A 24,166-nucleotide genomic window follows, 5' to 3' on the forward strand; every position below is an offset into this window, starting at 1 on the left:
CTCCGCCCGTTGCTGGGGCTTTGCATTAGCCCGGATAGAAAGGTCAGCACAGGTCTTTCACCTGGGCTGTGGATGCACCAAACGGGACCGGTACCCGGAGGAGCGGACGCCAGACAGATCCTCCGTGCCAGGCCTGCCAAGGAAGTCGCATCTCGCGTGGTCCTGTTGTGACCCCGGATTGACACCTTCAGCGCGTGCAGGTGCTGTTTGGCGTGGACAACCTCATGCTCGCAGCCAGCTCAGACCACAGGAGCAGAACTACGTGCTGAGCAGCGAGGGTTTCCTGCCCATTAGCTAGCGCTGTTAGCATCGAGAGGGCTTTGCGGTTCCCAGGCCAAGCGATCACCGTCGCAAGAGCGTCTAGCGAACAATGTCCTGTATTGTTGGCAGAAATGCTGCTGTTCAGAAACACCCGCTGCTGAGGAAGCCTTCGGCTCAGGTAGATCTGACCGCTGTTCCTACAGCACCTGGGCTATCGGTGCTTGGGGCTGCTAAGGGCTGTTAAAAGCTCTACACTTTTTTTCCCCCCCCCCTTAGAGATAGCATTAAGTGGGAAGTCAACTCTAAAACAGCGAGGCGCTACTTCTGGTGAAGCCCTACGCAATACCCTGGCGGTGGAAGGAGATGGGGCTTTGCAAGAGGAGGGGGTGCATATTGCCAGAAAAGCCCAAGGGGTATTTTTTCCTTCTGCCATTCCTAGGTCTTGAGGAAGAAGCGCTTATCCCGGGCCTGGAAGAGAGGCGCAGGCTGGGAGTGTGCTGCGGCAGGGCAGGTTCCCCGGTTATTAAAAGCCCCCGTTCCCTGTTGGGACCCTGGAACGGGTGGAAGCGTTCAGGGGTGGTGGATAACGGGGTGAGGAGCTTCTCGTCGCTCCTGGGTCTCTCAGGGCATCCCGGGCGTCTCCCCCCTCCCCGTGTCCCAGCCGGTCTCCCCGCGGGTCCTCGTCTTCTCCGTGGGCTGTGAATAAAAAGCCAGGCACCAGGTTTTGCGGGAAGCTTTATTTGTGACCTGCAAGTGCGTTGCAACCGGGTTAAACACCAGTGCGGCCGGGAGAGCCGGTCCCCTCCCTGGTGAAGAACGGGGCGCCGGAAGCAGCCGCCCAGCACGGCCTTTAAAGCCGTATCCAAACTCTTCGGTCTGTTCCGGGGTGCAGGCAGCGAGGAGGCAGCGCCTTGCCGGAGCTCGGCCCCCCTTTCCCCCGTGCTGGGGCGGCAGCGGGGCCCCGGCGCTCTCTCGGGGAAGACGAGCTCCTTGCTTAGCAGCGGGAGGGCAGCAAGCGGGGTCTGGTCCTCGAGGGGGGCGAGCGGGGCCGCGTCAGGCCCCCTACCTCCACACGACGATGATGATGATCGCCACCATGGCCCCAGCCAGCAGCAGCGAGCTGATGATGTTCAGCGCCTTGGCCCGGGCGCCGTAGCGCCGCGCGGCCTCCAGGTCCCCCAACACCTTGCGGTCGCGGGCCTGCGGGGTGAAGCGGAAAGGCTCGGCAGGAGGAGCTGGACCCCCACCGAGGGCCCGCAGCGGGCCTGGGGGTCCAGGGGCGGTTATGGGGTTTGGCCCAGCTGGGGTGGCCGCCAGGTGGTGCTGGGGCCTCGTGGATGCGCAGCGCCGGGGGAAAGAGGGGAATTTGCCCTGGGCGTGGGCCTGCCAGGACCAGCACGTGGGTACCGGCCACGGGCTGGGTCCGGGACCGGATCGGGGGGTCCCGAGACAAGCTGGCATAGCGGCACAGGGACATGGGGTCCCAGGTCGGGGGAGGATCAGGTCAGGCTGGCTTGGAGGGACCGGATCAGGGGGACCCGGTTGGGCTGAGTCGGGGGGTGCTGGGTTGGGTGGGCTTGGAGGAACCAGATCGGAGGATCCCGGTCACGGTGGGTTTGGGGCAGAGGATCGGGGGGTCCCGGCCAGATGGGGCTGGAGGACTGGATCGGGAAGTCCCGGTCAGGCTGGCCCTGGGGGACCGGATCAGGGAGTCCTGGCTGGGGTGGATCTGGGGGCCACAACAGGGGTCCTGGTAGGACAAGCTCTGGCGACCAGCTTAGGGAGTCCCGGTTGGGCCAGCTCTGGGGTCCAGGTCAGGGCTCCTGGCTGGGCTGAGTCTGGGGCACCAGACTGGGGGCTCCCAGCCGGGCCGGGTCTGAGGACCAGCTCAGGGAGTCCCAACTGGGCAGGGATCCCAGTTGGGCCAGGTCTGGGGACCAGATTGGGGCTCCCGGCTGGGCTGGGTCTAGGGCACCAGATCGGGGGCTCCCGGTCGGACCGGCTCTGGGGCAGCGGCTCGGGGGCTTGGGTGCCGGTCGGGGCTGTGGGGCCGCAGCTCACCTTGATGGAGAAGATGAGGGCAGGGAAGCAGAGGCAGCCCAGGTAGGAGAAGCCCTGGCCCAGCAGCGCGTTGAAGAGGGACCAGAGGATGAAGTCGCGGGGCCCCCCGTCGGGGCCGGCGGCGTGGGGCCACCCCTGCTTGGGGGGCTGCAGTGGGATGCACGCGTCCGCCTGCCGGGGCTGCATGGCTGCGCCGGGGAGCCGAGCCGTTGCTGCCGCACGCGGAGGAGGAGGCGCAGCGGGAAACGAAACCCAGCCTCTGCTTCGCCCGCTGCATCTCCCAGACCTCCCCCCCACCCACCCCATCCTGTTGCAACTCCGGCCGGCGGCTGCACCCTTTCCTCGCGACCGGCGCCGGCTGAATTAGGGACGTGCCAGCCCTGCTCCCGCCGGTGACGGGGGCGCGTGCCCGCCTGGCCCCCCGCGCCGTTTTGGGGTCGAAGCGGGTGATGGGGCGGCCAGCAGCTGCATGGGGCGGCTTTCGGGGAGCTGAGAGGGGACGCTCCGGGGTGGGGGGGACACGATGCATCCCGAAACGTGAGCGTGCGCCGTTTCCCAGGCAGGAACGGAGCAGTTTTATCCAGCGGGAGTGGGGAAGGGCCGCTGGCGGGCCGAGCGGCCGGTGGGGACAGCCGGGGGCTCTACATGGTGTAATGCAGCGCTGGTATGTACAGAAACAGCAGCACCACCGCGATGATGATGAGCAAGGTGCCGAGGATGGACGCCACGATGTTCAGGTGCTTGGCTATCGCCCCGTATTTGCTCGCCAACAGGGGCTGCTGGGCAATTTTTTCGTCTCTGGCCTGCGGAGAGGAGGAGGAGGAGGAAGGAGAGGGGAGTGAGACGAGAAGGACCCGAGGGGTCGGATCAGAAAACCCGTGTCTCTGCTGGAAAGGGTTCGCTCGAAAGCGCGCCCCGTAAGCGGCTATTTCTTATCTCGAGTACTAGTAAAGCATTAAACCCTTCCCGCGAGCCGCAAGCAAGGAAGGAGGCAGGAGCCGGGCCGGGAGCGGAGGCGGCACAAGCTCCCCGCGCCGGAGCTCGTATGGGGCTTGCTCAAGAGAGCAGAGCAGTGATTTAATGGGTCCTGCGGAAGGGGACCCGCAACCTGCCGGGCCTCCGAGCTGCCCGTCCCCGGGGCCCCGCCGAGCCCCACGTTTGCCCTCACCTTGATGGAGAAGACGAGGGCGATGAAGGCCAGGCAGAGAGGGTTGCAGCAGAAGAAGGTGTTGAAGAAGGACCAGAGCACAAAGTCCCGCGGCTCCGGCCTGGGGCTGGGGGCCTCCACCCGGCCGAAAGCGGTGGCCGTGGGGTAAGGAGGGAAGGCCGCCCCGTGGTAGCCCCGGGGCGACATGTCGATGGTGACGGCGGACGGGTAGTTGTCCATGGCGGCGAGGAGCCGGGGCGCCCGGGGCCACCTAGTTATAGGCGATAGATAAGAGGAGGGTTTGCCGGGGTGGAGCCGCGGGGACGCCCGGACGACAGCGGGGACAGTTCCCACCTGCCGGGGCACGGCCATCGAGGTGCAAAGGGCGGCAGCGCCCTGCGCCGCGCTGGTGCCGGTGCCGGTGCCGGAGGGACATCCCGGCCGTTTCCGGGGGCGGCTTTCAGCAGGGCGAAGGGCTTTGAGGCCCCGATGCTTCGGAGACTGGCGCCGCGTCCCCTCCGGCAGCTTGGAGGGGGAGCGCGGGATTCGCCCAGGCAGGAGGCTGCGGGAAAAGTCCGGCTCAGCTGGCAGTGGTGGGGGCTGACTCATTTCCGATTGCCGCTCGTGTGAGCGGAGGGAGTTTTGGGAAGCTAATTGCCCTTTCCGCCCGGCACCGCCGGTCGATGCAGAGGCTGCGCAGCGCGAAACCAAACGGAGCCCTGGAGTTTTTCCAGAAAAAAAAACACCAAAAACACCCCCCAAACAGGTTTTCTGCCACTCGGCAGAGCGGGGGGGGTCAGTTTTCCATGTGGATGGTGGCAAGGGCATCGATCACCCGCTCTCGCTGCCCACTCAGTTTTTCCCGCCGTCCTGGCGGGTCGGTTTCCAGCTCGGAGGTGCCGGCACTTTTCGGTGCTGAGCCCACGTGTTCCCTAAGCGGAAAGGGAGCTGAACGGCTAGCGATAAACGAAGCCACGTGGTCAGAGGGGGGACAAATATCCGTAGAGAGGGGGGAAGCGGGCGTGGGAAAGCCTGCAGTCCAGCAAAACCCGGCCGGGCCTTAGCCAAAAGTACGTCGGAGAGCGAGACGGGGCTGCTGCCGGCAGCGTGATGGGGAAGCGGTGCCAAACTCCCGAAAGATCAGGGTGACGTCTCGGAGCAGGGGTCTGCTGACCTTCGAAAAAATGCTCTTCAGCTAGACGGGGACTTTTAATCAAATTTCCTGCTCCGGGGCACGCGTTGGTTGCCCCATAGGCCGGCAGCGGATTAACGAAGCTGTTTGCAGCCGGGGCCGGAGGGGGACACGTGCCTGCTTGCTTTTACGGGAAGAAGAGCAGGAACTCAGGAATAAATGATTCACCAGGCCGACAGCGCCAGGGGTTCTGCAGCAAATAACGGCCGTGTTTTGTGGGAAGGGTTTCTGGCAGCTTACTCACGAGCGCCGATTCTTGGCAGGAGGCCCCGGTTCTTCGGGGGAAAAAGGAAGAAAAGAAAGAAAGAAAGAAAGAAAGAAAGAAAGAAAGAAAAAAGGAGGTGCCCCGTGCAGGGGGGTTGTTGCGCTCCCGCCAGGCCCCTCTGCCAAACCCTCGTGGGCGCCTGGGTCCAGCGGCCCCGTGCATCCCCCGCGCGGCCCCCGCGCACCCCCCCCCACGCCGCTCGGTGTATTTTGGCAGGGAAAGGGGGGGAAATGATAATTTTTAACCCGCTTCCGCCCAGGCGGGAAGCGGTGGGAGGTTCTGCCGCGCAGGTCCCGGGCTGTGGCCACAGAAAAAAAAGCCAAGGCGTGAGAAAAACATGAAAGAAACTTTTATTGGAGCAGCATATTTTCACAGACCAAGGTGCTTCTCCTCCTCGGGACTAGATTTACAGGCACTGGGTGCTACTACAGACCCCCCCCCCGTCCCCCCCAAGGCAAACCCCAGCCAAGCTGCAAGCAGAAAAGCAGATTTCTCTCCCCGTTACGACAGCGTTGCTCCTCGGGCGCCCATCTCCCATCCAACGAGGTGGACGGACGAGCGGGCGGGCGGCCGGAGCGGGAAGTGGGATGCTCCGGAGGCGGCGAGAGGAAGGCGAGTGCGGGCGGGTGGGCGGGTGGCCGGCGTGGCGCTAGGTGCCGCCGGGGAAGCCCAGGTCGTGCTGCTCCTGGTGGTACCAGCTCACGGCCGTGATGACGCCCGTGGCCAGCAGGATGACGATGAGGACGACGGTCAGGATGCTGAGCAGCAGCGTCGTGATGTTGAGGCACTTGGCGGTGGAGCCGTAGCTGAGGGCGCCGCTGTAGTCACCGAGGACTTTGCGGTCCCTAGACTGGAGCGGGGGGACACACACGAGCGGGGTCAGCGCCGAGGGGTCCAGGCGGGGGGCGCCGGTGCCCCAGGGCCCCCTCCGCGGCGGCTCCCACCTTGATGGAGAAGACAAGCGCCAGGAAGCCGAGGCAGCAGAAGTTGGCGTAGAGGCTGCTGCAGAGCGACCAGGCGAGGTGGTCGCGGGGCGGCGGCTCGGCCGGCGGCAACGGCACGGCCACGGCGCCCCGCGGCAGCACCTCCATGTCGTGACCCTCCTTGAGCACCTCGTAGGGCGGCAGCGCCGAGCCCGCGCCGCGCGCCCCCTCCATGCCTCGGCCCTCGGGACGCCGCCGCGGCGGCAGCGGCGGCAGCGGCGGCAGCGGCGGCGGCAGCAGCGGCGGCAGCGGCGGCGGCGGCAGGGGCAAAAGCAGGAGCAGGGGCAGGAGGAGGAGCCCGGCGCCGCCCCCCCGCCCCCCCGGCCCCCGCCCGCGGTTTCATTTCCCGATGGGCGCCTAGGGGCTGCCCCGCCTGCGGCCGCGCTCGCGGCGCGGTGGCTCCGCTCCGCGTGGGGCTCGGCGTGGGGCCCTGCTCCACGTGGGGCTCAGTGCGGGGCTGCCCTGGGCATGGGGCTCTGCTCGGCGTGGGGCTCCGCTCGGCGTGGGGCACTCCTCGGCGAGGGGCTCTGCTCCACGTGGGGCTCACTGCGTGGTTCCACTCGGCATGGGGCTCAGCGTGGGGCTCTGCTCCGTGTGGGGCTGCACTCAGTGTGGGGCTCCCCTTGGTGTGGGGCTCCACTTGGCATGGGTCTCAGTGTGGGGCTCTGCTCCATGTGGGGCTCAGCGTGGGGCTGCGCTGGGCATGGGGCTGCGCTGGGCATGGGGCTCCACTCAGCATCAGGCTCAGTGTGGGTCTCTGCTCAGCATGGGGCTCCTCTTGGTGTGGGGCTCCACTCGGCATGGGGCTCTGTGGGGCTCTGCTCTGCGTGGGGCTCAGCGTGGGGCTCCGCTCAGCATAGGGCTGCACTCAGTGTGGGGCGCTCCTCAGCGAGAGGCTCCGCTCCACATGGGGCTCAGCGTGGGGCCCTGCTCCGTGCGGGGCTCAGTGTGGGGCTCCACTTGGCATGGAGCTCAGTGTGGGGCTCCACTCCATGTGGGGCTCACTGTGGGGCTCCATTCGGCATGGGGCTCAGTGTGGGGCTCTGCTCCACGTGGGGCTCCACTCAGCAGGGGGCTGCACTCAGTGTGGGGCTCCCCTTGGTGTGGGACTCCACTTGGTGTGGGGCTCAGGATGGGGATCTGCTCCATGTGGGGCTGTGCTGGGCATGGGGCACCACTCAGCATGGGGCTCAGTGTGGGGCTTCCCTCGGTGTGGGGCTCAGCGTGGGGCTCCACTCAACATGGGGCTCAGTGTGGGGCTCTGCTCCACGTGGGGTTCAGCGTGGGGCTCCGCTTGGTGTGGGGCTGCCCTGGGCAAGGGGCTGCTCTGGACGTGGGGCTCAGCGTGGGGCTCCGCTCCGTGTGGGGCTCGGCGTGGGGCCGCGCTCAGCGCAGGGTTTGGCCTGGCGCCCCGCTGGGCGTGGGGCGGGCGCCCGGCAGTTTCGTTTCTGCGGACTGGCGCCGCTTTGGAAAGCTGCCGGCCCCCCGTGCCGCCCCCCCAGCCGGAGGTGAGCGCCGGGGTGGCACGGGGGGGGTCCCCTCTCCCCTCCCCTCCCGCGGGGCCGCGAGCGCGGAGGCTTCGGAGCAGCACCGAAGCCTGCGCCAGCCTCTCCGGCTCCCATCGAGACGCAAGGCGCTTCTCCCGACAAACCGGCATCCCTCTGGGATGCCTCTCCCTTTTCTTCTTTGTTCTTTTCCCGGAAATCTTGTCGAGGCGGGACGGAGCGTGTTGCCGCTCCAAGCGGCTGCGAGCGTGCGGCAGGCCCGGCGCTGCCCCGCTGCGAGCGCCTGCGCTGCCCGCATGCGATCGGTGGCCGTATTGCGGCGCGCTGCGTGCGATCGGGCGTCCGCCGCAGGAATCGCCGCCGAAGCTCGAGCGCTTTCGCCTCCCCGCGTTTCGCCGCTGGCGGGAGAGGAGTTGTCATTTATTTTTTTTCAGTCCGGGCAGACCCGGGTCGAAGCGCTCGTCCTGTCCTGTGCCATCACCTCAGATAGCACCGTCCTTATCGCAGGGGAGGGAGGACAAAGTGTGCTGCCCCGTGCGCACGCAAACCCCCCCCCCCCCCCACTCTGGCGTAAGGACCCGGCGCCTGGGCCGGGGGGAGTCGAGTTTACCCTGTCGCCAGGCTTTACGAAAGCCCCCGGGGCAGTTCGGCAGCCCCGAGGACGCGATCGCAGCTGGCGGTCCCAGAAGCCGTGCATGGCGATGCAAAACCGGAACTTTGCAAACGGGAGCTGCCGAAATCCCGGGGCTGGGCGGGATGGCTGCGTCCGAGCTTGCGGCTCAGCCCGGGCCTTCCCGGCTCCCCGTGGGTTAACGCCGGGCCGCTTTTGGGACGTGCGGGGCGCCCAGTAAGACGTTAAAACGGCGCTAATGACAAACAGGCCTCGCTGGAAGAGCCGCCGGGGCGGATTCCAAGGAGGCCCCCCCCCCGGCACGTTTCCCGGCAGCGGGGTTCGGCTTTTGAAGCCGACCCCTCGGGAGGGCAGAGGGAGCGTTGGCTAGAAGGGCGAAACGGAGAGGTTTCCAAATTTTTGGCAGCAGGTCGGGCCGCCGCCTCCTCCTGGAGGAGCACGGATTTCGCTGCGCGCTCTCCCTCTTCCGGCTGCACGCCAAGCGGTCCATAAGGACGGCTCAGCTTTCCGGGTGCGCTGCTTTCTGGCGTCTGTAGCGATGGGGCTTAATTATGAGCTAATGAACTTTCTGTTTCCCGAATCCAGAAGGAAGCTGCACGCAGGCGAGGCTTCGAAATGCAAACCGGAGCACTGGTGCCCTCTAGTTTCCTCAGCTGTGAAGGTTTTCCCTAACCACTACGATTTCTCTCGCCCTTTTAAGGAGCTCCCGAGCACCGCTACTGTGCTGCAGAGGGAGGGAAAAATAGGCAGTGAACTGAGCTGTGGCCGTTCTCAGCCCCGGCCCTGCCGGATTTCAGACATCTCGAAGCGTCTTTCCTCTCGCATCGAGCTCTCTTGGGCCCAGTCCTCTCCCTGGAGCGTGAGGCCGCAGCCCCGTTCGGAGGCCAGCGGACGCCGCTTTTAGGGAGGTAGCTCTTAAAAAGCGAAGGGGCGACGTTAGTCTGGTCCAAGCAGGTTTGGAGCTGGTGGCAAACTGGCCTCGAGATGCAAAACGGGAACTGAAAGCAGCCGAGAGGAAAAACCCTGGGAGAAACGTGACGTGTCGCTTTTGGCACCTGCAATGCCACGCGCACGCGGAGCGGACTCCCAAAGCAGCCCCGACTAGCGGCTCCCTAAACGCGACGTGGCCGATAGTTCTCCCTGCGCTGTTTGCTTTTATCGGACTTTATTTGCTTTTTATATGATCCCGTTTACGCTGGTTTAATCGTTGCCGTTGATTGTTATCACGGTTTAAGTGGCGGCGCTCGCATGCGTAGGGCCAGCTGCACTTCCAGCGCGGGGTTCTTTATTGCCATATTATTATTATTATTATTATTATTGCTAATTATTGTCAGATTTGTACAGGCCGAACTACCCTTTCCTGCTCGGCTACAGGGACGCGGCCGTGGCGGCCGGGAAGAAAGGCCGTGTCGGGTGCCGGGTGTCCCCCGCGCGCTCCCCGCTGCGTTTCGCTCCACGATTGCCACGTACCGTCGTTTCTATATTTAAGCTCCGTCTTTGGGGGACGTTAGCGCTTGGGTCGGGCCTTGGCCCCGAGGAGCTCCAAGATGCTCCCAGTAGATGGCAGTGGTGCCGTGTGCAGACGGCGACCGGGATGGGGACAGGGACCGGGACGGGGACTGGGCCCGTTTCCCTCCGGCCTGCGCGACGGGCTGGGGGTCACGGGGCGCCTGGGGGGCAGCTGCCCGCTCCGCCGCCCCCGGGGACGGGAGCGCCTGGGCCTGCCCGGGAAAGCGCGCGTTTCCCCAGGGAAACGGGACCGTGGCTCCGCGGCACCGGCACCTTCGGCGCTGGCACCCACTGCACGCTCTCCTCTCGGGGCCCTGGGTCTGCACCCGGCCCCGCAGGATCCCCAGGCCCAGTGTGGGGATATGAGGATCCCTGCACCCGGCCCTGGGGGATCCCTGTACCTGGGGGGGGGGGATACAAGGATCCCTGTACCTGGCCCTGTGGGATGCCTGTACCTGGGGGGGGGGGGTTACAAGGATCCCCACACCCGGCCCTGTGGGATCCCTGTACCTGGGGGGATACAAGGATCCTTGTACCTGGGGGGGATACAAGGATCCCCGCACCTGGCCCTGGGGGGATCCCTGTACCTGGGAGGGATACAAGGATCCCTGCACCCAGCCCTATGGGATTCCTGTACCTGGGGGGGGTACAAGGATCCCTGAACCTGGCCCTGTGGGATCCCTGTACCTGGGGGGGGGGTACAAGGATCCCCGCACCTGGGGGGATACAAGGATCCCCGCACCTGGCCCCATGGGATCCCTGTACCTGGGGGGGGATACAAGGTTCCCTGCACCTGGCCCTGTGGGATCCCTGTACCTGGGGGGGGGTACCAGGATCCCCGCACCTGGGGGGATACAAGGATCCCCGCACCTGGCCCCGTGGGATCCCTGTACCTGGGGGGGATACAAGGATCACTGTACCTGGGGGGATACAAGGATCCCTGTACCTGGGGGGGGAGGGTACAAGGATCCCCGCACCTGGCCCCATGGGATCCCTGTACCTGGGGGGGATACAAGGATCCCCGCACCTGGCCCCACGGGATCCCTGTACCTGGGGGGGATACAAGGATCCCCGCACCTGGCCCCACGGGATCCCCAAACCCAGCAGGGGGATACAAGGATCCCCGCAGCCGGCCTCGCGGGATCCTCAAACCCAGTGGGGCGATCCTGGCCCCTAGTGAGGCCGGATCTTCACACCCAGCCCCATGGGATCCCCGCAGCCGGTGAGGAGGGATGCTGACCCCCGGCGGATCCCCCTTCCCTCGCCCCTCGGAACCCGGCCGGGCCCCGCAGCCCCTAACGGCTCGGAGCCGCTCGGGAACGTACCATCCCCGCCGCGGGGGGGGATATTGCGGGAGGCGTCCCCGCCGCGCCCCGCGCTGCCCGCCCCGCCGCCCCCCGCCGCCTGCCCGCCGCGCCGACCGCCCTCTCCCTGCAGGCCCCGCCGCCCGCCGCCCTCCCGCCGCGCCGGCAGGCGGCCGCCCCCTCCCTCCCCCGCGCCCCCGCACCCCCGTCCCCGCGCCCCGCTTGGCCTCGCCCGCGGCGCGCGCCGGGGGGATGCCGGCCCGTTGGCGTGGAGACGCGCGCGGCGGCGCCCCCCCGCCCGCGGGCCCCGCCCTCGCGCGGCGCGGATTGGCGGATTGGCGGCGGCGGCGGGCTCCCATTGGCCGGGCGGCGCCGTCGCTCTGCCGCGGCGGCGGCGGCAGCGCCGATGGTGGGGCCGGGTCGCATCGCCGCCGGGGCGGGCCGCGCACGCCGGGCGCCCGCCAGCCTCCGCCGCCGCCGCCTCCGCCGCCGCGGGTGGGGGGGCGGCGCGGGCCGAGCGGCGGCGCCGCCCTCCGCGCGGCCGCTCATTCATTCCGCGGGCGCCGGCGCGACGGGGCGGCGATGCACCGGGCGGCCGGGAGCCGCCGCGCCGCCGCGGGCCGCCGCCCCGGGGCCGCGGCGGGCGGCCGGTAGCGGCGGGGCCCCTATGGGCCGCGGCTAGGCGGGCCGGTGATGTGGCCGGCAGGATGCCGCGGCTCCCGGTGAAGAAGATCCGCAAGCAGCTCAAGCTGCTGCTGCTGCTGGCGCTGCTCACCTCGGCCGTGTGGTTCACCTACCTGCACGTCAGCCTGGCGCGCCAGGGCCGCGCCCTGCGGCTGCCCTTCGCCTCCGCCAGAGGTAACGGCCGGGCGGGCGGCGGGGCCTCGGCGCCCTCGGCGGCCCCGGTGCCCTCGGCGGCCCCGGCGCCGGGCGTCGAGCCGCCGGGCCCGCCTTCGCGCCCCTCGCCCTCCGCGCGGGGCTTCGGGGGCGCCCAGGGGCACCGAGGCCGCGAGTCCGCGCCCGCCTCGCCGGAGGGGAGCCGCGAGGGACGGGGAGTGCGGCCCGGGCTCTGATTTACTCCGACTTCGTTTTATTACTGTTTTTTTTTTTCCCCCTTCTCTCGAGTGGCTCCGTCCTCCTTTTTCAGCCCGCTCGCTCGCTCCTTGGCGTGCACAAAGAAGGCCATTTATAATGACGGGTCGTCTCGGAGGAGCTGGCTGCAAGGGACAGACCCCGTTGTTCTCGCGCGTCCCTTTGCTGACGGCTTCTGGGCTCGCGCTTTGAAACCAGGAAAAAAAAGAAAAAAAAATCCTTCCCCCTCCTCTTGCACCCCGTCTGCGCTGGGGGAGAAGCGATTCAGGGGGTCACCGCGCGGCTAATCCGGAGAGACAGGTGCTAGCGCTCTCCGAAGATTCGGCTTCGCTGCGGCGATCCCGGCTGGGGGAGGCTTTACGCTTATTTTCTCCCTGCTTTCTTCTCGCTGACCTCGGTGGGCTGCTGCGGTGATTGAAACGGCACAAAATACTTGCCGCGTTGGAGACGCTGGCTGAAACTTGAGCCGTCACGTTTCTGACTTGGACGGGAAGGGCAATTGGCTTGCACAGGCAGCTCTTCTCCCATCTGGTTTTGGGAGTCTGAGCCTTAAGGATAAATAAATGAGAAAGGAGTGGGAGTTACTGCTTAAGCACACGAGAAATAGTGGGTCCTTAGTGGGTCAGAGCAGTACTTCAGACTGGTAAAGTCTTTCAGCTGGTAAAACTGGAGTTTGGGGCAGCAGCGTGATCCTGCAGATATTCTGGCGTTACGGTAAAATCAGGATAATGCTAATAGGGAGAAAAGCAGGAAATGAAACTGCTTATGCATCATCTCAAAGGAGCAGTTATGGGGAGCTGGGCTTGGTGGGGTTTTTTTGTTGTTTTTGTTTTCCTCCGCTGCAGAATCGTGCTTATTAGGAAACCCACAAGTTACAGAAGTCTAACCGCGAGCGGCTACCCGAGGTGACTGTGATTAACCTGATTTAAAAGAGAGAACCCGGTTCTCCTTTCTGAACTGGCAGGGAGGTGGATGGCGTGGGATCGCGAGCCCCGCAGCCAGGTGTCTTACGGCTGCGAAAACGCCCGCGGTGCTCTAGCCCGACCGTCCGCCCCGCCGCGTTTCGGGGTCTGGAGCTGGGAGGGTGAGGCGAGGTCTCCATCCGCAGCCCTGTCCATGCAGTGAAACGTGGCGCGCTCCGGGGAGGAAGCTCAGGCTGAGCATGCCGGCAAAAGCATCCGCTGGCGAGAAAGTGGGTTCCCCGGGCGCCTTTCCCGGCGTTGGAGCCGGCGGGTTCGGCTGTGCGCGTTGCTGCCCTCCCCCACCTCTTTGGTACGTGCCCTGCATCCCAGCCTGCCTGTTAGGAGGCTGCGGGGGGTGACGGGGGGGCTATTTGTTCGGCGCTCGCTGTAGCGGCGAGGAAACGCATTGCCAGGCTCTGGCTCGCAGCGGGGAAACCCTGCGGCTACAATGCACCTAAACAGGGGTCCGAAAAGATGGAGCTTAGCGGGGAAGGATGCGAGCTTGTGCCGTGGGGTGGGGATGGCGGCGTAGTCGCCTAACTCCTGCTTTGCTGCAAGTCCTCCTTTGTCTGTGCCCGTGACAGTGAGCGTGGCGCTCCCGTTCCCCGAGGTTTTCCTCTCGCTCCGTCTCCCTGCCTGGCTGCGGTGTAAATGACAGTGTGAGGCAGAGACTGAGTGGGCTCCGTCCCCACGTCTGCTGTGCTCTGCCATCCGCCTGTTAGGGTAGTCGGGGACCGCATCCGGCTGCCAGTTGGATGCCGGACCCAGCGAGGTGGCTCCTTCCACCGAGACCTTCCAGGCAGTACCCGCGAGCCGGGCAGCGGCTTGGCGAGGCAAGGCCGGATCGGCCGTTTAGGTCCTGCTGAGCCTTTTGGAAGCGTTGCAAAGGAGGGATTGGGAGAAGGAAGGTGAAGTTGGCTTTGTGCTGTGCTGGGGAAGGACTTGCTTCCCAAGGCCAACTGCTGGGAGGCAAGTTCTGCTCTTCTCCATCTCCTGGCTTTTGCGGGAGACTCCGGCAAGGCAGCGGGGCACAGCCAGCGGTGGGTGCCGCGTCGCAAACGGCCGCCAGCCGCTCGGCACAGCCACCACCTGATCTTCCTCGGAGCTTAGCGGGTGTCCCTGGGCTGGGGCAAGCGAACGGGACGAGGAGGGCACAGCGACCTCCCTGGTCGGGTGTCACCTTCTGCGCCTTGCGGGCGTCCACCCCTGCGAGCGCAGGAGCAACCTTCCCCCAGCCGCTGGAGCTGCGATGGGGAGGTGCTGGCTGGCTGGTGCTGCTGCAGCTGACCTGGGCAGCGAGGAGGAAGAGCCCTGGACCCGACCTCCTTTTAATTTAACATTAAATAGTTTGGGAGAAGTGGTCTGGAGGGAGTTGGGGACACCGGATCAATGAGGCTGTGGGACCACTTGCTGCGAAGCAGCAGCCACCAGCTAGCTGGGTCCCTGCTGGGGAGAGCGCAGGCAGAGCCGGGGGTGTTCAGGGCCCAGATCCCATAGGGATGGCCTGGATGCTTGCCCCCGGAGAGGGAGAGGTGGCTGGGAAGGAAGCGGGGCAGTTCAGTGCCGTGGTAGGACCTGAGCACCAGGAGTGTCCAAGAAGACGCTTGCTTCCATGAGCTGGAGCCTCTCTCCCCGCCACGGAGGAGGCTACCTGCCTTGCATCAGCTGGCAGAGGATGTCTGGAAAGGTTAATTACTCATTAAACGAAGCAGCTCCAAGCAGATGGACTTTCTGCAGGCTGAAGATGTGGGGCCCGAGTCTGTCCTTCTGGCAGCTTCGTCGGTGTAAGGTGGGGAGGGACAGCGATGGGGGACACTGGCAGGGAGCGTGGGGGGTACCCGCGGCCTCAGCCCAGCCGGCTGCCGCCTGCGGAGCTGGAGCCGTGCGTTCAGACTTGCCGAGTTCAGGGACCTGGCCGGGAACCCTGCTGGCATTCTGTTCCTGGTGAAATAACCCCCCTTTCTTATCTTCTACAAGTAGATAATTACCCTTCTCCGCCTAATTTAACACAGAGATTCCTCATCTGAAATAATGAGGCCATTACGGTGCTCTCCCGGCTGGAAACTGCTCTGAGTCAATGGGGTGGAAATGCTTGCATGGCGGGTGGAGGGGGGGGGAAAAAGGGAAAAAGAAAAGAAATTACAGGAAAAATATAAAATGGTCCTTAACAGGGGGCGCTTGGTTGGTCCTTCTCCCCCCGGCAGCCATCTCACTGAAGGAGGCAATTTAGTTCAGCGGGGACGTTGCCGGCGCCAAACGAGTGATGGGTTTGGAAGCAAAGTGCTCGGAACCGGGTGTCGGGAGGGTTTTGTCATAGGGGAAGCGCGGGATGTTTGAGGAGGCGAAGAGGGTGTTTGGCCTAGCAAGGCCGAAACAGAGCCCCTCTCCCTTCGCGCCCTTCAGAAGCGCGTGCGGCGCTCGCCGCTTCCGCCCGGGATGTGCAGTGCCGTTTTGGTAGGGCCTGTTGGGGCAGGCAGCGAACCCAACGCGCGGAGAGGCGAATATTCCCTGCGCCGCGCTCCCGGCGGAGCCGGGCGAGCAAAACCCTCCCTCGGGAGCAGCGTTTGCACCCCGGCTCCTTCCTGGGTGCTCTTCTGTCCCCACTGGGGTTCAGGCCTCTAAGCGGGCGCTGGGAGCGGCGTTATCCTTGGATGCCCCCTGGACTTTTTGCCTCCGACCCTCCCTGACCGTAGCCACGGGACGCCGGGAGGAGAGCCCGTCTCGCGCCCGGGGCGCCAGCTGCGACGCCGCGGTCACGGCCCTCTCCGTGCCGCCCCGGCTTCGCCAGCTCCGGCGTCAAAGAGCTGATTCAGCCGCGAGGAGCAGCTGGGCGCCTCCGCCGTGGGGAAGGGCGCCGGCGGAGGGCCCGGCGAGCCCGAAAACGCGCCGTTGGGAGCTACGGGCCTTTTCGAAGCGCCAAGAGCTTTCTTGCGTTCGAGTTTGGGGAGCGCGCTCCCCTCTGACGGCTCCTTCCCTGCGCGGCGGCCAGGTCCCTTCGCACGGAGCCGTACATGGCCGAGCAGCCGCCTCCGAGGTAGCGGCAGCTCATCCGTGCTGCGCCCCGGCCCTATTTGAGTGCTCGTTGCCTAGGCGATGGCAGGGCAAGGAGAGATTTCGGCTGGGGGGCGAGGCTGATGGGAGCTGGCTGCTGACCGATGGATACGGCACGCGTGCGATGCACGGCAGAGATCGGCGCCGGGGGGAGGAGGGGGAGGCAGAGGCTGGCCGCGCTCGCGAGCTGAATGGAAACGGATGCTCCGTTCCTCCGCTGGCCTCCTTAAAGGCGTAGGGCTCGGCTGAATTTGCCGCCATGTATGTATTGAAAATAAAGGGGGACTTTAAAGCACCCAAAGGCAATGGAAATGAGGGGAAAGAGGTAACAGGCGCTGGCTGAAACGGGCTGGAAATCTGGCGAGCGAAACGGTGAGCGGTGTGTACTGAGTCTTCCAGTGCTCGTGAGGCTGTAGGCAGAGAATAGCTTGAAATTCGGCTCCCTTTCAAGGAGGAGAGAAGTTCGAGCCACGGGGCTTTGAAATGCTGCGTCGGGTGGGATGTTCTCTTCCCTGCAGCGCTGTGATCCTGCCTGCTGGCTCTCGAAAGGAAGGAAAACTCCTGGGCCTTTTCCGGCTGTCCTGCGAGACGCGCGAAGGTGGCGAAACGGCGCTGCGCTGTCGCGTAGGGGATGCTCCGCGCCGCGTTTGCAACCGAGAGGCGCCCGTAAATTCAGTGGGCTGGGGCTATTTTATGGGCCCAAACTAATTTCGGCAAATTCCCGCTGCCTTACAGGCTACGGGCAACCTTTGGCAGCAGCTGTTTCACGGGAGCCAAAACCTTGGTGCCAAGGGCCAAATCCTCCCCGCAGTAAGCGCGCGTCGCCCTGCCGCGATGGGGAGGGCGGCGGGAGCAGGCGCTAGCGCGTGGGCAGCCCAGCGCCGCTCCGGCGAGCTCCGCTTGTGCCTTCGGAGCTGATGCAAAACGGGATGAAGCTAGAGATGGCGGGGACGAAGGCCGATACACGTGGAGCGAGGTGCGAGCTGGCGGAGATCTGCGCGCCCGCGATGCGCGAGGGGAGGTAGGGTAGCGTTCAGGGCGCTGAAGCGCTTTGAGGTGTACAAGTGTCAGCGTTGCCTCCCGGCTGTTCGCGACGCCGGTGTGTGTTTGTCAGCCGGACTGGTCTCAAATAGCAGCTCCGTAGCCAGCCCGGAGCGAGCCGGCATCGATTTCTGTTGCTCCAGCTGCAAGAAATGTCACAGAGTGGGTAAACAGCCCAAAACCAATTGGTTTGGGGGAAGGGGGGGAGGGAAAAAAAAAACCTCCTCGTTCCTCTAGTTCCCTCCTCAAATCATCTGTGCCGTAAGGCCCTGCTGGTGCAGGGGAGGAAACCACCCCCGTGCTGGCCTGGGGGCGTGAGAAGGCTGCGGTCTGGCAGCGTGTGAACATGGTCTGCTGGAAACGGGGTAGCTCCCGTGCGCCCCGTAGCGCCCTCAAAGCCGGAGACTTGGCTCCTCTCCTTCCTCTCGCTACCGATTACGGAAACGAAACCCTTTTCTAAGCCAACTGTAGATGTAAGTGTCATCTAAGCAGGCGGGAGTGATTGAAATGCCGCACCACCCACGTCTCCCGCACTGCGTGGGAAGGAAGGGTTGTCCGAGGGGTTGCCCTCCTGCCGCTGCCTGGGCTGGCCTCATCTCCCGGGCCTTCTTCTGTGCTGTCACCATGTGGGAGATGGTCACCAGCCCTGTTCACCTCCGTCCCATCGCTGTCGTTAGCCAGCTCGGCTGGAGTGCTTATTTGTTCGACACGTTTATATGGTGCCTGTCACCCGTCTCAGCCATGCTGAGCTGTCAGGCTGAGGCAGTGGGGTGAAGGAGAGCGGAAACATCTCCCTGACAGGCTCAGCAGAACATCTGCCCGGCAGCGAAAGCTACTGCGAGGACAGCCTGTGATCTTTCTGTTGTGGCACGAGTGAGCCTTGGTAGACCCGTGCCTCCAAAAGACCTCCGGCGCCGGACCCCGGCAGGCTCCTGAGCGTGCTCTTGCCAGGAGCAGAGGCATCGGGGACTAGCACAGTGCTGCCGAGGGAAAGGTGCTCGACCCCTTTGTGTGAGCACGGTGCGACGGGGGGTATCTCCACCACGTGCCCTCTCCGTGCCTTGGCAGCTGCGCGCGGATGTGCAGCGCCCGGCACGCTCTCGCTGTCTGCCGGCGTCCCTTGGAGCGGCGAGCGGTGCCGTTTCCCGGAGGGCGGCACATCCCGTGCTGAATTTTTGCAGCGGCGGAAGGGGTTTGCAATATTGACGCCTATCGCCTACTTATAATTGCTTAACAGCCCATTAAGATGATCGGTGGGGGGAAGCTGGTGCTTCTGCCTTGTCTGGCTGCTGACTCAGAGGCTGGGCCGGCGCTGGAGCGAGCCAAGCTGCCGGTGATTAAGCCGGTGGGATGGCACCGATGTAAACAGCAGCAGGGCCGCGTGCGCTGCGGCTCTGCTCTCTGGGTTTAAATGTCGCCTCGCTTCGCGTTCGTGCTCCCTCCGCGACGCCGCAAGCCATCCCTGAGCCGACAGGGAGAGGCTGGCTACTCCGACAGGTGCCCGTCACATCAGGGTGCCCCTAATCCCTGGGGAGCTGCGGGGAGGGCTGAGCTGGCCGGCCAGAAAGCTTAAAAACGCACAAAGCTTTGGGGTCATCCTCGCTGCCTGCTTGGGGACGTGCTGTGGGACGTGGCGAGGTGGCCCGCAAGGGACCGAGGACGGGGGGTGTGAATGCGGTGAGGCTTAGCCGAGGCAGCAGGGACTGCTGGACTGTTGGGAGCCGCTGGGTGCGGGGGCTTTTTGGTGGGTCCGGAGGCAGCCTGGTGCCATGCTGAGGAGGACACTTGTTTGCACTATCTCCCAAAAAGGGGGAACCCTCCTGGGGGTATCCCAGTGCTGCCTGGTTTCCTCGGAGCAGGCTGCAATGGGTCGTGGCGTGGATCTGTGCGGGGGCTGATTTGTGGTGGGTTGACAAGCTTGTGCGCCCGCTCAACGAGCAGAAGCCGTGGAAAGATGAGGTTGAGTTCCCCGTGGCTGTAAATCAGTGCAGCCCTGCTGCTTTTAGAGCTGAGGGTCTGGCCTCTTTTCTCACCGTTAAGCACTTGCTACGCAGACCTCGGCCATCTCTGCTGAGCTGCCGCCGGGCTAGGAAGCCACCTGGTAGAGCAGCGCGGTTTCGCTTGTCCCGTTTGTAGCACTGGGAAGACGTCTGTCAGGCTGCCCTCTTTTCTTTCCCCCGAACCCGTGGCAGATCCTCCAGACAGTCCTTCTTGGCATGCCTGCTTGCCTTTCACATCCCGCGCTGTCCTGCCGCTCGTTCTGGCCGCAGCCGCTGCCCTTGGCCCTCTGTTGCAGCTGTGATGGCAACGTTGGGCCACCTAATAACATGGGTGTCCGCGTCTCCCTCGAGGCTTGGTGTTCCTGTCCAGTACTACGGTGCTTTAGCTCCTCATGGTACCGAGAGCTAGTCCCTGGTCCTGCTTTCCAACGCAATGCTTCCCTCAAGATCAGGGTACCTTTTTCCTTTTTTGTTGTTGTTGCTGTAGACATGTTGCATGACTCTCTTTTTTTTTTTTTTTTTTTTTAGTGTTTGTGTTGTCTTTTTTTCCCTGGGGAGGAAAGGGATGGATGAAATGGTTTGTCAGGGGAAGGATTTCGTCATGGAAGTCTTGCAGCGTTTGTCAGAGATGCAGACAGACTCGGGCTAGCCAGACTCCCTCCGGAGAGCGTTGTCCCTGTCCCTTCCCACCTTCCTTTGGATTTGGAGGACGCCAGGTGTCCCAGAGAGGTTTGGAAATCCAAATCCAGGCTTTGGGGCAGCTAGAGTTCATCTGCACTTAGAAGATGAACCTCAAAATCTAAAGGAGGATGATTGCCACAGGAGACCCCACCTTTCCTCAGCCCCCGGCACCCCTCGTGGGCATGTGTCACTGCCTTGCCCACTTCGGGGGAAATGCCAAGTGACACAGCAGAGGGACAAACCGAGACACTGAGGGTCACGACGGCGAGTGCCAGCCCTTTCCAAGGTTTCATGCCGAATACCCCACGCCTGAGCGTACGTCCTTTCTGAGGGCTTCCAGATGACCTCCCACGTTTGTCTGATGGCCCAAAGGTGTCCTGCAGTGGCTGACAGTGATGCTCAGTGAAGCACAACTAGGCAGGGGCTGGATGAAGAGGTGGCAAAGAGGAATTCATCCAGACCATCATGTTTTCCAGCCTCCGAAGGACCTCCATTATTTTGCGCGTTGGAGTTGGCTGCGAGGTGCGTTTGGGGCTGAAGTTACCCCTCGGGGTGGACAGCCTGGGACAGGTGCTCATCCTGCATGTTCTTGCATGCGTTGTGGTGCCACTTGGTGTTATCAACAGCATCTGTTTACAGGGAGCATCAGCCTGACTGTAGAGACGCAGGTTAAGGTGTAGGTCTGAACACACCGATACGGTTTCGTCCTGGCACCCCGTTCCAGCCCTGTCGTCGGACATGTCGGGAATAGGTGGCAGACAGGCTTGAAGCGGATCTAGCTTTCTTCAGCATCTCCCGTTCAGTGGGAATTCTCTTGCAGGAACTGGAAGCCAGAAGAGCCAGATGGTAACCTCCGGGGGGATTTCTCATCGGGAGCAGAGAGCTAATTCCGTCCGTTGCTGTCTTCAGCGCTCTGGTCACGGTGTGCTTGTCAGGGTAGCTGACGCCGGAACGTAGGCTCCCGCGAGTAGCAGCCGTAATGCCTTCTCTGCTGGCCCTGTGCCGAGCAAACCCAGCGTTTCCAGGCTTGCGTCCGAGGGGATGGGGCAGGCAGGGCGCTGCCGGGAGGGGGCGAGCAGCGGCGGCGTGAGGAAGGACCCAGCGGAGGGCCGAGGGGGACTGGGACGGGGACCCTGGCTGTGATCCCCCGGAGGATCCCAGGCGAGCTGGCAGGCAGGGGAGAGGAGCAGAGGTCTTTGACTCCTGGTGGGAGTCTTCATGTTGAGCTGCCGGAGCTTGTTAGAGCCGCGCATCTGGCTGGAGGGCCGCGGAGCGAGCGGGGGAAGCCGCTTTGCTCGTCCCGGCCCCGATCCTTTGGCAGGTGCTCCTCCGAGCTTCCCACGTACGTACCCGGAGCGAAGCACCCGCGAGGATCTGGAGGAGGGGGATGAGGCAGCTCGGCTTGCCGGGCCCTGCCTGGATTCATCCCTGGGTGACTAGGCTCCGGGTACGTGGTGGGCGAGAGCGGAGCGAGCTTGCGGCAAGCTACTGCGGCCTGGAAGCTCATTAGATACAATTAGGAGAAGAGGGAGAAAGCCTAACGGAGGGGCATCTCTGAACAAATTGGCAGGTTTGGCAAGGGTTCAGGAGCTGCGGGAGAAATTCCAGCTCCAAAATTTGACTGAAGAAAGGGGCTGTGTTCGGGGCGAGCGAGTTGCGTGCCGCCAGCGGAGCAGAAGGGGAAGAGAGAGGCGGCGCGGAGGCAGGAATTTGCTTCTTGAAAGGACCTCTGTGCGCTGGGGCCGCGGGGGGGGACGGGCGGCGAGAAGGGGTTTGTACGGCTGCGATAATGGGAAAACCCGAGGCCCTACTTATCTCCCGGGGCCTGCCGGCCTGCTCGTGGGGACAACGGGTGGCATGTCCCTGCTGCTGTTCCCTCCGTGTCCTTGGAGGGCCGGGACACCCTTTTGCGCACGTCCAGCAGGATCTGGGAGGTCGGTGGTGTAAGGCTTGGGAGTGAATTGGTGCCCGCTGGTCTGCCCAGCGCCCTGTCCTCTTTCCCTGCCGAGGACCTGGTGGAGGTGAGCAGAGCCAAGCCTTGGGCTAGGTGGAGGGGTTGGCACTAGGCAGCGATCCTCTGTCAACCGAAGCGGATGTGGATTTGGGGACCTTGCTGGAAGGAAGGAGCAGTCGGAACAGTTTGGGCTTCTTTTGGATTTGGTTGGTCCTGGCCAAAATTTGGCGTTTGGGGAGGAGATGCGGTGGAGGATCCTTCTCGTTCTGCACCGTTATCCTGGCCAGCATCACCCTCCAGTATTGCAGAGCCAGGGTTTCCCCTGCCTCTCTGCTGGTTTTTGGCATGCAGTGGAGTTGTTTAGGACAGTCCGTGGGAGGATGAGTAGACATGATGGGTTGGAAAACAAGCAGAGGGAGACCTAAGTCAAACACTGGGTCTCCATCAGGAGGATGGTTGGAGCTATTCAAGAACACCCTGACTTGCCTCGTCCAGGGTGTTTGCGGAGGTACAGCCATCCCTCGACGAGCTCTCGTCGCCAGCTTGTGGGATGCTATCCAGAAAGACGCGCTAGTTTTTCCATACCCGCCTCCCGGGGCCGTGGGCCTGAATGAGCCTCTTCTCCCGTGCTTGACTTTGCTTTCAAGCAACGTTTCTGGGAGTGGAAACTCCCAGTGCCAGGAGGCCGGACCGAAAAACCTCAAGGCTGTCGTGCTCTCTGGGGGCCTGACTTCTCCATGCTCAGGGTGAGCGGCGAAAGAGAGGAATTTCTTTTTTCTTTGCTCTTCCCTGATAGCCGTTTCCCTCCCCTCCTCCTCTTCTCACGCTTTCCTGATCCGCTCCCCGCTCTGGAGCGGCTGAGGTTCAGACTGAAGGGCCTGCGGCTTTGGGGAACGTTTTCCTTCCCCTCTGGCGAGCTGATGCTCATTGCCAGTTGGTGCTAGCTGCTGTTTTCTTTCCTCTCTTTATTCGGGGGTGAGGGGGGGCATTTATTTCCAGTTCCCACACATAGCAGGCAGGCTTATTAGCATTTGATTTTTTTGGCTAATACTGTCCTTGACTTTCTTATCCAATATTTGAATTGCAGAAGAATAAACACAGTCGCAGAAGCCTGGAAGCCTTTTTTTTTTTTTTTTTTTCTCCTACGGCTTTGCTGGCAGCTTTTCCTCCTCCCAGGATGCGGTCACCTCTCCGAGCGAGCGGTTGCCTCCCTGCAGCTGCCGGCCCTGCAGAGAAGAGAGAGGGTTTTGCTGAAGGCCTGCAGGTTTCATTCCATTGGTGTCACTGTCTCGGTGTTACTTAAACGCCGCCGCTCCATGGGTTTTTAATTTGGATGCAAAACAGGGCAATTAACCCTGCCCTAATGGGTTTGTGGCAGCGGCTCCGTGACTGGTCCAGGTTTCGGCTGGGGGCGCAGGGAAGCAGCAAGGATGGGGGCTCGCGTGAGTGCTTGGCTGGCGCATCTCTTGCTGCGACGTGCCGGGAGAGGAGTATCCCGGGGGATACAAGCCCTTGCGTCCCCCCCGGGATGCCCGGGTGGGCGCCGAGTGCCGTGGTCCCAGCCGAGGTGGCCGCTGCGAGAAATGAGGGGCGAGGGTAAAAGCCGGAGCTGCTGCTTTCCGTTGAAACGCACCTCCGAAGGTGGAAGGGCTGCGAGGGACTTGTCGTAAACACGTTCTCTCCTCCCTTGCTTCGGTTTCAACTCTTGCCTCCCTCCATCTTATTCGTTTGTGGTTTTTTTGTTCCTTTTCCCTGGCGAGGAGCGGGAGCTGGGGGCGGGAGGCGGATTTGCCTCCTCCGAGCTGGCGCGGAGAGCGGCAGGGGTCTCCCCTCCCTCCCTCGCTCCCGCCTGCCCTCCGCCGCCTTCCGAGCCCCGGGGAGGGAGACGGGCGCGCGGGGAGAAGCCGGAGGCGAGCCGCAGCCGCCGGGGCTGAACGACGGCAGCGCGAGCAGAATAAGGGGGCTTCAGAGCTTCGCTTCCCGCACCCGCCACCGCGGGATCTGCGCCGCCCCGGCATACTAATGGCATCTGGGGCGCCCCGATCCGGGGTCCGAAGCCCCACTCGCCTTTACGCTGGCGACCGTCGGGTTGAAACGCGGCGCGGACGCGCGCGCGAAGGCAGCAGCAGCAGCCTCCCCTCCTCGCTCTGACGATCCCCGGCGGCGCTGCCGGCCGCCGGGGAGCTGCGCTTCTCGCCTCCTCCATCCCATGCTGCTTTTTTTTCTCCTCCGGGTTTGCCTAAGCCCGTCTCTTGCGGCGGAGGGAAGGGGTATGCCCTGCTAAGCGGCTAATAAATGTTTCGCATCCACGCCGTTATTTTGGGGAGGCTGCTTATTTTTAGTGCCGCGAAGGGAGGGCGTTTTAAAATAAACCCTCCCTTCCCAGCAGCCGAGGGAGATCAGGCTGCAGCAGGGTTGGCCGTAGCCTGGGATTAATTATCCCAGTGCACCATAATGAAGTTGTCTGGGACTCGGTGGCGATATTTTGGCAAGCGGGTGCCCAAAGCCTCGTACGAGCCAGGCCCTG

The 24,166-nt window shown here is 64.0% G+C and overlaps 3 protein-coding genes across 4 annotated transcripts in view; 1 reads left to right on the forward strand and 2 right to left on the reverse strand.

Moving 5' to 3' along the window:
• Nucleotides 1-983: 983 nt before the first annotated feature.
• Nucleotides 984-3,756, reverse strand: LOC106489132 (dispanin subfamily A member 2b-like). The gene is made up of 3 exons (XM_067295912.1): nt 3,491-3,756; nt 2,323-3,125; nt 984-1,461 (listed from the first exon to the last, which is right to left on the reverse strand). The coding sequence occupies exons 1-2, from the start codon at nt 3,707-3,709 to the stop codon at nt 2,964-2,966; spliced, it is 381 nt and encodes a 126-aa protein (XP_067152013.1). The 5' UTR covers nt 3,710-3,756; the 3' UTR covers nt 984-1,461; nt 2,323-2,963.
• A 1,497-nt stretch (nt 3,757-5,253) lies between these two features.
• LOC136992063 (dispanin subfamily A member 2b-like) lies at nt 5,254-6,166 on the reverse strand. Its single transcript, XM_067295913.1, has 2 exons — nt 5,871-6,166; nt 5,254-5,776 (listed from the first exon to the last, which is right to left on the reverse strand). The coding sequence occupies exons 1-2, from the start codon at nt 6,081-6,083 to the stop codon at nt 5,576-5,578; spliced, it is 414 nt and encodes a 137-aa protein (XP_067152014.1). The 5' UTR covers nt 6,084-6,166; the 3' UTR covers nt 5,254-5,575.
• Nucleotides 6,167-11,521: 5,355 nt separating this feature from the next.
• The window catches only part of B4GALNT4 (beta-1,4-N-acetyl-galactosaminyltransferase 4), a 28,891-nt gene continuing 16,246 nt past the window's right edge, over nt 11,522-24,166 (forward strand). Inside the window, exon 1 of one of the 2 annotated variants that reach the window (XM_067295914.1) lies at nt 11,522-11,716. In XM_067295914.1, the coding sequence (XP_067152015.1) occupies nt 11,566-11,716 (151 nt within the window). In that variant the 5' untranslated portion in view covers nt 11,522-11,565. The remainder of the gene's footprint in view (nt 11,717-24,166) is intronic. The other variant, XM_067295915.1, reaches the window with a different exon arrangement.

The sequence above is a fragment of the Apteryx mantelli genome, chromosome 4, assembly GCF_036417845.1.
Source record: "Apteryx mantelli isolate bAptMan1 chromosome 4, bAptMan1.hap1, whole genome shotgun sequence".
NCBI classification, from domain to species: Eukaryota; Metazoa; Chordata; class Aves; order Apterygiformes; family Apterygidae; genus Apteryx; species Apteryx mantelli.